The sequence below is a fragment of the Barbus barbus genome (assembly GCF_936440315.1).
Source record: "Barbus barbus genome assembly, chromosome: 3".
NCBI classification, from domain to species: Eukaryota; Metazoa; Chordata; class Actinopteri; order Cypriniformes; family Cyprinidae; genus Barbus; species Barbus barbus.
Genome location: NC_136731.1, coordinates 24,546,321 through 24,557,779, shown reverse-complemented (window position 1 = coordinate 24,557,779; position 11,459 = coordinate 24,546,321). Strand labels below are relative to the sequence as shown.

At 37.3% G+C, this 11,459-nt stretch overlaps 2 protein-coding genes across 2 annotated transcripts; both read right to left on the bottom strand.

The window, feature by feature from the left end:
• Nucleotides 1–526: 526 nt before the first annotated feature.
• On the bottom strand, nt 527–4,795 carry LOC306858548 (cytochrome P450 2K1-like; the record flags this gene model as incomplete). The annotated part of the gene is made up of 7 exons (XM_079399128.1): nt 527–714; nt 1,754–1,895; nt 2,015–2,199; nt 2,356–2,520; nt 2,599–2,748; nt 4,348–4,510; nt 4,592–4,795. The coding sequence occupies 7 exons, from the start codon at nt 4,793–4,795 to the stop codon at nt 527–529; spliced, it is 1,197 nt and encodes a 398-aa protein (XP_079255254.1).
• A 796-nt stretch (nt 4,796–5,591) lies between these two features.
• LOC306849280 (cytochrome P450 2K1-like) lies at nt 5,592–10,981 on the bottom strand. The gene is made up of 9 exons (XM_079384208.1): nt 10,708–10,981; nt 10,456–10,618; nt 9,784–9,933; nt 9,545–9,705; nt 8,740–8,919; nt 8,446–8,587; nt 8,180–8,364; nt 7,906–8,047; nt 5,592–6,742 (listed from the first exon to the last, which is right to left on the bottom strand). Exons 1-9 carry the CDS (start codon nt 10,909–10,911, stop codon nt 6,555–6,557), a joined length of 1,515 nt encoding a protein of 504 aa, XP_079240334.1. The 5' UTR covers nt 10,912–10,981; the 3' UTR covers nt 5,592–6,554.
• Between the last annotated feature and the right edge of the window lie 478 nt (nt 10,982–11,459).

Here is an 11,459-nt window from a genome sequence, read left to right as displayed (position 1 = left end):
TAACTTATCAAGCAGAAGGTAATGGTCCACCATATCAAATTCTTTAGAAAGATCAATAAAGATTGCACCAGTAAGTCGACATTTATCAAAGGAAGTAAACAAATCATTGGCGAATTTCATTAGGCCATGGTTGTGGGAAAGTTGGGTCTAAAACCTGACAGAGATGGAGATAAGATATTAAACTGATTAATATATTTTGATAGAAAATTAATTTCTCGAAAACCTTCACTACATTGCAAATAATACAGTGCAATAATATAATGAAAATAAACTTCGCCACAGGTTATTTCAATGAATAACAATCTAGCAAATAGCCTCAAAATGTTTTGTTTGGCCTATTACAACCTTTACAACAAGACGTTTTACAGAACTAAAAAGTGGTTAGTTTCACACTTTGCTTAGTATTTACATATATACATTTACTCAAAAGAATAAATAAAAAAAGTGCAGAAATCCAACTCATACTGAAACGAGCAGAGATGTTTGGTTTCCATAATCTTCTAAGGACTGCGGATATTTTCATCATTCAGGAGCGTCTGATCGCACACAACTTATGTGGGGATGGATTCAAAGTTATTCCTACAACTCCTTTGAGATCCAGATCATCTCCAGACACTCCTGGTGAAGTTGTGAAGCAGTAGCTCTGAAGAAGGGAGGTGAAGAACAAGAAGAGCTCCATCCTGGCCAAACTCTCTCCAAGACAAACCCTGCGTCCTGTGTGTGTGTGAGAGAGAGGCAGTTGAACGTTCTGTTGGGTTTAAAATGCTGTCAATTTAGGCTGCACGCTAGGTTTTAAAACAGAGCTAATGGGAGCTGGCACTCTCCAGCGTGACGTGCTGATGTGTAAATAGAACCGTAGAAAGATAGTAATATGCAGTGATGCAACGACTCGACTTTGTTGTCCAAGTATACAGTACCATTTGAATCGAAAATATAGTCTTTTAATCTTTTAATTAAATGTAATGATTCAAATGATTTGTGTAATTCATAAGTGAATTTGACAAGAAATATTAAGAGTCATTTTCAACATATTTAGCATAGGCGATGATTAAAGTTACGGTCACATTAACAACATTTTAAGGGCAAAAAAGGTCCTATAGGTGCGTCCCAATTTGTGCACTTACTCTATGGCATTTTGTAGTATAAATAGTGCAACACAGTATTGTGTTCACATTAAAAATTCCAAAAGGAAAAAGTGCACTTTAAATACCCAGATGGTGCATACAAATTAAAAGTGTGAAATGTTGGACACTTCATGCACTCAACTGTTGCAGCTTTAATTACGAAATTAGGGGGAGGGGCTATCAGACTCAGATTATGAATGACAAAAAAAACTGTATATAATTGATACACTATGCAGTTGAGTACACAGTGCATAAGTACATAGTGTACAGTGTACATTTGGGGCACAGCCATTTTTAGTAATGTAGCAATGTGTGAAGAATTACTCACACAGAAATCACTTTAAAACCAAGCAACTTTCTGTTGGTCAGTGTGGCAAATTTATGTGAACTTGAATGTGAGTGAAATCTGCATGAAGAAGTCATGCATGTGGATACCTATTGAAATTAATGGATTTCACCTGCAAAATTTTGCAGAGCTGGAATACACTTTTGGCCAGATTTGCAGTCAATGCTAGTTGCTGTAGGTCAGAGCCAGTTGGTTATGTATTTGGACAGCTGGTTGGTAATGTATGATGGGCACAGACACTTTTCTTTAGCTTTTTTTATCTTATGCTGAAGTTTCACTGTACCTGCAGAAAAGGGTATGAAAGCTTCTCTCTTGACGAACTGGTCCTTCTCATCAAGGAAGTGTTCTGGACAAAAGCTGTTTGGTTTTTCCCATTCGTTTGGATCCTTCAAAACAGACGTCAGCAGAGGAACTACAGTGGTGCCCTAGAAAAATGGTATGTGGTACCATGTGCATCTTGTTCAAATACAAACTTGAACAAGATGCACATTGTAACTTTTCCAGGCCTTATTTTAAGCTAGGTGTATTCATTAATCTGACTGACCTTCTTGATGAAGTATCCATTGAAGGTAACATCACAGCTGGTTACATGTGGTAGACTCAAGGGTACTATGTTTGCCAGTCTTTGAGTTTCATGAATCACGGCATCTGTATACGGTAATTTCTTTCTGTCTTCCACCACTGGCTGACGTCCACCGATCACTCTGTCAATCTCCTCCTGAACTCGATCTGCACACAAATGCAATACATATTTGTTCCTTTGGACACCACTGAATTGAGTGGACACAAGAGAGACACTTTCAAAATGGGTGCCTTGTATGTAAATAATATATTTTGTAGTATCTGCGGACAAAATACAGCTTTTGGTTAACATATTTATTATACTCACCATCACAGAAATTGATCCACCAACCCGAACATTTTCATTTGCTCTGTCGACCATTGCAGTGAATTGAGGGTCTGTGTATTCAAATCTGCTGCCGTACACGATAGATGAGATGATGTTTGACACAGCGTAGTTCACAGGCTGTGTCGTGTCGAAGGGTTTCCCTGTGAAGAGGAAACAAACCGTCTCTCAATGGATCTTATAAACTAAGAGCATGATTCCATGTGTGTCTCAGTTTGTACCTTCAAACTTATCAAACTCTCCTTTCAGGTACTCAATTTCCTCTATGATTTTCTCTTCACTTCCTCTCTTGCCCATCCCAAAGTCCCGCAGGTTGCTGAGAGCAAAGCGTCGCATCTCTTTCCAGTTCTCTCCATTAGAAAAGATGATCCCTGATCAAAACAAACCATCTGACAATGAGTCTGCAGCAACACAGCAGATAATGATTATGCAATGAGTAGACTATCCTTGGACCTTTGGGACATATACAGTGTCACACTGATTAAAATCATTGTATGGCAGGCTAGTAAAAGATTAATCTGTTGGCAAATCAATTTATATGCTACTTTTAAAAAATTACACCAGTTATTGCTGGGAACCAATATATACTCATTGATTAAAGACAGCATACACTTATAAGCAAACAGTTCCATAATCAAAATCTTTTTAGGTTTTTGTTAAAGAGATCATCAGATGCCCATTTTCCACAAGTTGATGTGATTCTTTAGGATCTTAATGAAAACTCTATAACATACTTTGGTTAAAATTTCTCAATGGTAGTGTAAAACAACACCCTTTTTACCCTGTCAAAATCAACTCTTTTCAGAGCAAACTGTTTTGTAGCATGTTGCTTTAAATGCAAATGAGCTCTGCTCACCCTGCCCCTCTCTTCTTAGTCACTCTCTGAGAGATGGTAAACTTTAGCTGCACTCATCATGAAACTTGCTAACTAGCATGTTATTAGGAAAGGCGGTTTGCAAAGATTCATTAAAAAAAATGTATTTGTTGGTGTCCCCCTCCGTACAGATAGCGTTTCGCGTTCAATCACGTTCCAGGGGAGTCCCCCTCGGTATAAATTGCGATCGCGTTCCCTGTAGAGCCCTGCACGGGCCTCAAATTTAGGCCCTAGCCTGGCACGTGTCCGACAGCTTATTAACGGCCCGACTCAGACCCAAGCCCTTATTTTTTCCCCCTTCTCCCAAATAAGATTATAATACCGTTTCAGATATTAAAATAGTTCAGTTTTGTATGTAATGGCAAAGCGATTATTTAATTTCAGTTTTTTTTTATTAAGTTAATTTAGCAAAATGTTTGGAGCATTGTTTTGTTCATTAAATATACGTAGTAATATTTATATAATTAAATATTACTACTTAACAAAATAAAACAAATCGAAAACAAAAACTCTTTAATTATAATCATAATCCATAAAGATGCATTTCTCTCTAAAGATGAGTCAGGATCGGCAACTTCATCCTTGCGAATTGAACTCAGAAACACCAGGTTTATTCGTAAACAATTCAAATATCTCCTAACTATTTCCCCCGGACACATTCATGGTAATTACTTTTGCTGGAGCTTTGGAGCAAGCTTTAGCCTATTGCATGCGTTTGAACGCAGAACTCTTCAGCTGTGCTGACGGCATGCATAGTCCCCAGCTCAGTAGTCTATGACATAGCTGGGGACTACTTTCAGGCGCTCAATGTTAAACTCTTGGGGAGTTATAAAATGAGCCTATTTCCAAAAAAGTGGAGTGTTATGTAAAAAAGCATCATATGACCCTTTGAAAGGGTCTGTTTTACAACCAAATTTTGTATTCATTCATCAATGAAAATGTATTTTTTTTCAGTTGTCAAACACATTAGAGTATATTTGATTGACTTGGAAAGGTCATGGAGATCTGAAAGCTTGCGCAACATTTTTGTTTTGTGAAATTTCAAGCATTTACAGTTTGCACATTCATTTGAGGCAGAAAAAAAGAAGCATCCTACCATGCTCATCATTCATTATCCTGAAACCAGGTCCAATATCTCTGTCGCCGAACTCTTCTGCGTGGTTCACAAGAGCTTCTTTGACAGTTTTGTATCCAACAAGGACCACGGGTTTTCTGGGACCCAGGAACACTTGGAATATGTTCCCGTATGATTTGGAGAGCTGGAGAACACAGAAAGACATTTACAAACATCTCTCAAAATATTAGGCTACTATTATCTTTTAAATCCATCAAGTTCTCACCTCAAAAAAGGTGTCAAAGGGTCTCGTGAGGTCAAGAGTCAGCAGGTTCCCCACCAGCGGCAGTGGTTTTGGTCCTGGTGGCTCTTTCCCTTCTTTCTGAGATTTGGATCCAGAAGAAAGCAAATACAAAACCAGAAGCAACAGCAAGGCTCCCAGTAATGTACCTGTGCTTGGAAACTGCAGCAGTGACTCGACAACAGCCATTTTCTCTCTGAGATCCTCAGACCGATGCACTCACACTTTTATAGCAGCTGTGTAAGGGAGGGACCTTGTGTGATCCTAAAAAAATAATAATAAAATAAAAAAAGTCCATTAGTGGAAAGGGTTGGCACAATTACATCAGCATTTATGTTACTCCCTTTGGTGAATCATTAATCTTCTTCAGCCCATTAATCTGAGACAGGAACATTTATCAAGCAATAAAGCAATAGAAGCCAAGTCATGTTTAGCACAATCTTAGGACCAATATTATTACACTTAATTTTTTTAATTGTTAAAATGATTAAAATGTGATTTTTGGTTTATACATTGGATAAATATTAATGTGTTTAATTGACAGCCAATAATGAGCAAGTCTGAACTGTGACCTATCAAAAAAAATCAAACTTCAAACCAGCATAACCTCTCACCTTATATTGTGCTTAGATGAGCAACACCAATCTTGACTCCAATCAGGATATGCTTGACTTTAATTGCTCTTCTGATCCTTTATTATTTATTTTGTTTATATTGAAACTTTATAATAACTCAACCAGACACATATTGTAAACTAAGAACATTTGCATATATTTAAACGTTATTAAAACTGGAGATTTAAGGCAGGAGAGTAACCAAATCTGAATCTGTCTTGAACCATCTATCACAGCACATGAGAAAGAGAATAAGGATGCCCCATAAAAGTATCACACGTGAACCATATGCTGTATGACTGCGATAATCCAAGCCACTTGAAGCCAAATGATGCCTTAAAATAACAGTCACAAATAACATTAAATAATATGACATTGCATGTTTAATGAAATATTGTTTTAAATATTTGCATATTTACATTCAAATAATATGTTTAGCATTGTATAACTTAATGTCAGTTAACATGAAGTGATTCGATTAAACTCTTCATTATCTGTGAAATGTGCTGTGTTGTGATATATATTCATCTTGCCCATGAGACAGTTCATGAGTGCATCTCTAACCTCTGTCACACTTCAACCTGGAGTGACTTCAGACCTGCTTTCACTGACCTGATTAGAGAATATTTCATCAGAGGCAGGATGTAAAACTATGCTGAAACTGTCATGTACACTAACTGGCCCTGTTAGTCAAATCGGCTCTCAAATATGGGTCCCAGATCAGTTATGAGGGTCTCTGATGGTATTAAATGCCAAAATAACATGCAACTTATCATATAATTGTTCACAGTTAGAATAACTCAACGTCTAAGCAGAGAACACTTCCAATATCTTTTGAAGTTGATGTAAGGCGCAATCAAACTCTATAGTATTTTGTGTATATTGTCACATCACAATAAGGGGCCATTCACGACCACCGACATAAAAACTGTGTTGCCTTATAACCATAGACTCTAAAACATATTTTATTTGCGAGGTAAAATACATGTTTTCAAAAAAAACTAAAAAAAAAAGATTTACACCACAACAATAGTGAATTAATTGATGGAATGATGTCAAATAAAGCATGTTATCAGCAAAGAGAGAAGTTCGGTATGTTGATTTTTTTGAGCATTAGCGCTTTTCTCTTCATTTGATTAATAAATCTAGCGGCTAGCCTCAAAATGTTTCATTTGTATTGAAGCTCTTATCTTTGAAGTTTTATAAAACAAAGAGGTTACATATTAAGAATATGTAGCCTACAGTTAAAAAAAAAAAAAAAAAAAAAAAAAAAAAAATTCACTCAAAAACTACTACAACAAGGTGAGTTTTGTTTCTGTTTCTGTTTTCTTAAATCAGGAGCGTCTGTTGACACACAGTTTGTGTGGGGATGGATTTAATGTGACTCCGACTATTCCTTTGAGATCCAGATCATCTCCAGACACTCCTGGTGGAGTTGTGAAGCGGTAGCTCTGAAGAAGGGAGGTGAAGAACAGGAAGAGCTCCATCCTGGCCAAACTCTCTCCAAGACAAACCCTGCGTCCTGTGCATGAGAGAGAGAGAGAGAGATTCTAACAATGCTCGTCAATCTCAAAATGAAATCTCAAATCAAAGAAGATGGGCTTTACAAAGGACAAGCCCGAACTCTATCACAACGCTTTTAACAGTTATAGATAGACATAATACACATTTAATATTTGCTCATATTTGATAACTGTTTCACAATAGAAATGTTAAACGGCCAACAGTAATATCCAGTAACGCAAACCACTCGATATTTTGTTCAGTTATGCTGTCAGTTATGCTAAGTCATAATTGAATGTGATGAGACAACAAATATTAGGAGGCCATTTAGCTATGATTAAAGCTTTGAATAAGGCATATACTACACTACATGACTTTTGTCCAGGTTTTTTTCCCCGATTTGAAGTCTGGGGAAGTTGAGGATATATAGCCGAAAATAAAAAACTAACTAGTCCTGTCTCAAGTCAAGTTGGCTGAAGGTAGGTTGTAACTTCATTCTCAATACACTTGGTGTATCAATGTCAAATGTAGGCCTATGGAAGGCTGTTACACAAAAAAAAATCTTCCCTGGTTATTCTTAAATAAGACATGACAATCAAAATAATGACATACAAAAGTTAATAAGTCAAAATACTGGGAAAAATTCATAGTTATAACATTAAAAAATAAATTACAGTGATGACGTACTATGTTGTCCGTTGACGCATGTAATAATGTCACTGGAATTCGAGTGATCACTGTCCCAAAGTGCAGTGAGTCAGGGAACTTACCAGTGACCAAATTCATGTACACGGTCTACTGATTCATGAGCTCGGGAGTTAGGGAGCTGATTGAGACGCACCCTTTATTCTCTTAACTTCCTCTAAATTCTTTAATCCATTGGTCTCAAACTCAATTCCTGGAGGGCCATAGCTCTGCACAGTTTAGCTCCAACCAGCTCCAAATCTTGGAAGTTTCTAGTGATCCTGAAGAGCTTGATTAGCTGGATCAGGTGTTTGATAAGGGTTGGAGCTAAACTGAGCAGAGCTGTAGCCCTGCTCTGCACAGTTTAGTTAGAGTTTGAGACCAATGCTTTAATCATTTAATTCTTTAAAATTTAAAAGACCAATACTATCTAAAATTGCTGTGGTCCCCTGAATGTTCAAGACATCATTTCAGCCTTGAGCTGAAGTTTCACTGTACCTGCAGAAAAAGGCATGAAAGCTTCTCTCTTGACGAACTGGCCCTTCTCATCAAGGAAGTGTTCTGGGTAAAAGCTGTTTGGTTTTTCCCATTCGTTTGGATCCTTCAAAACAGACATCAGCAGAGGAACTACAGTGGTGCCCTAGAAAATGGAGAAAAGACCAAAACTTTAATGTTCAAGATGCAGATGGTATCTTCGCTAGGCCTTACATATTACATACATACATACATACATACATACATACATACATACATATTTATTCCTCTGACTGACCTTCTTGATGAAGTATCCATTGAAGGTAACATCACAGCTGGTTACATGTGGTAGACTCAAGGGTACTATGTTTGCCAGTCTTTGAGTTTCATGAATCACGGCATCTGTATACGGTAATTTCTTTCTGTCTTCCACCACTGGCTGACGTCCACCGATCACTCTGTCAATCTCCTCCTGAACTCGATCTGCACACAAATCCAACACATTCTTTGGACACCATTGAATTCAAAAATTAGGAAAAACTCTTGACATTACTGTGTTTTTACCCTGTATATGAGGGTATTTGGCCATAAGCATCAAACCCCAGCGCAGAGTAGTTCCTGTGGTGTCAGTACCAGCGACAAAGAGATTTATCACAGTCATCATAAGATTGTCCTCATGAAAATATGAGTCCTTCTTGCCAGATTTCTGTCAAAGGCAATCCACAAAAATGCATTAAAATGAATAAACTACTAAACCTGAAATGAAAGTAGACCTATTCAGATGATTTTCATCTTCAGTGTTGATTTACAGTAAAGGGAATCATCAGTGAAAATGTGAAAAAAAAAAAAAGGAAGTACCTCTTCGCTCTGTTTACGAATGAGAAAGGAGTCGACAAACCCTCTGCGGTCGTGTGTATTCAGAGTCTCCAGAAGCCCATTGATCAACTTCTTCATCTGTTGTCTATTTTGTAGAATATTCTGTTTAAAAATCTTTTTGTTCTTCAGGAACGGTCCCAACCATGGAAATATGTTGTAAAACTACAAATGGACAATCAGCGAGACGAGAAAGACTGAGTGACACGTTCTCCAGAGATGCACTTTCAGAGGTAACTGTGGTAGGTTTTAACAGCGGAGGCGTATAGTATATTTACTTTAATGCAAACTACATGGACAAAACTTTAGTAATTTTCATGAGTAAAAATCTTAATGTTTAATCATATAATGGTATTCTAGGGAATTGTGTACTTGTAATTTTATAGCCCTACTTTTACCCACTACATTGAATCTGATAGTTTTCAGTTAACTTCGCAATTTATGCTGAATGATTCATTTGTGAATTGGATTAATCTGATTGCAGCTGTTGCAGTTTTGATTCAGTATTCCAGTCAGAGTGATCCAGTTAACAACTGACTGAACTGTTCATGAGCCAAGAACCAGGACATCATTGGACCTTTATTGTACCATACTGATGTTGCGAAAAGTTGCTAATGCCAAATTTTAGTATTAATTATTGTAAATGACAATCACATTTAGATTATTATTGTCAGTTATTAGTGAACTAAATCTGTTGTAAAAAGGTGAGCTTTTTATGTTTGAGTACTTTATACAAAACTGCAAAACAGGTCCATATGTCTGTTCAGGTTAACATATAAATCATAATTACCATCATAGAAGTTGATCCACCAACCCGAACATTTTCATTTGCTCTGTCGACCATTGCAGTGAATTGAGGGTCTGTGTATTCAAATCTGCTGCCGTACACGATAGATGAGATGATGTTTGACACAGCGTAGTTCACAGGCTGTGTCGTGTCGAAGGGTTTCCCTGTGAAGAGGAAACAAACCGTCTCTCAATGGATCTTATAAACTAAGAGCATGATTCCATGTGTGTCTCAGTTTGTACCTTCAAACTTATCAAACTCTCCTTTCAGGTACTCAATTTCCTCTATGATTTTCTCTTCACTTCCTCTCTTGCCCATCCCAAAGTCCCGCAGGTTGCTGAGAGCAAAGCGTCGCATCTCTTTCCAGTTCTCTCCATTAGAAAAGATGATCCCTGATCAAAACAAAACCATCTGACAATGAGTCTGCAGCAACACAGCAGAGAATGATTATGCAGGGAGTTAAACATACATTAACTTTAGACCTCTGGAACATATACAATGTCAGCATGCATTTTATGGCAGATTAATAAGGTGACAAGTCATTTCACAAATGACTGGTCATGAATTTATGTGTTACACATTCTGTCACCAAATATTGCTGGTAACCTACATATACTCACTTAAGGCATAGCATGCACATTTTCAAGCCAACAGTCCCATAATTAAATGCATTTTAAGGGTTTTCATTATTAAAATGCTAGGTTCCCACCAAATGTTGTATACATCCTTATAATCAGCTCATATTTATGGGAAATTTTATGAGAATCTAATTTCTTTTAGTAGTCATATACATTTGAGTATATTTCATTGGCCCTAAAAGGCCATGAAGGTCGGAAAGTTTGGCCAACATTTTTGTCTTGTGAAATTTCTTGCATTTACATTCATTTGGGGAAGAAAAAAAAGAAGCATCCTACCATGCTCATCATTCATTATCCTGAAACCAGGTCCAATATCTCTGTCACCGAACTCTTCTGCATGGTTCACAAGAGCTTCTTTGACGGTTTTGTATCCAACTAGGACCACAGATTTTTTGGGACCCAAAAACACTTGGAAAATGTTCCCATAGGTTTTGGAGAGCTGGAGAACACAGAGAAAGACATTTACAAATAAATATCAAAATGTTAGGCTGCATTTGCTACTGAATGCGTTTCAAGTCAAGTTCTCACCTCAAAAAAGGTGTCAAAGGGTCTCGTGAGGTCAAGGGTCAGCAGGTTCCCCAACAGCGGCAGTGGTTTTGGTCCTGGTGGCTCTTTCCCTTCTTTCTGAGATTTGGATCGAGAAGAAAGCAAATACAAAACCAGAAGCAACAGCAAGGCTCCCAGTAATGTACCTGTGATTGGAAACTGCAGCAGTGACTCGACAACAGCCATTTTCTCTCTGAGCTCCTCAGACCGATGCACTCACACTTTTATAGCAGCTGTGTAAGGGAGGGACCTAATCCTAAATATTTTTTAAATCCATAAGAAGAAAAGGCTTGGTGTGGTTAGCATGCATGTGACACCCAGTGGTAAATCATCAATCTTCTTCAGCATGTTAAAACAGGACAGGAACATTATTCAAGCAATAAAGCCATAAAAGCAAAAGTTTAGGTTTAACACAATCTTTGCACTAATACTATTGCATGCTTTTTGGTTTATATATGCACTAAATATTGCAATATTGTCTACAATTGAATAGCAATCACGCCTGAACTATGACACACAGAGATCTATGACCTTTAGTAAACTTAAAACCTGCGGAACCTCTTCCCTACCCCTACCTTATACTGTGTTCAGAGGAGTAACATTAAATTTAAAAGTTGTTGAGCTCTATTATTCATTTCATATATATTAAAAACTAAATCAGACAAATCATCAGTGTGTTTAGATAAGTATTAAAACCAAAGTTTTCCTTGCATTTAGCAGTTAGTGTAACTGTG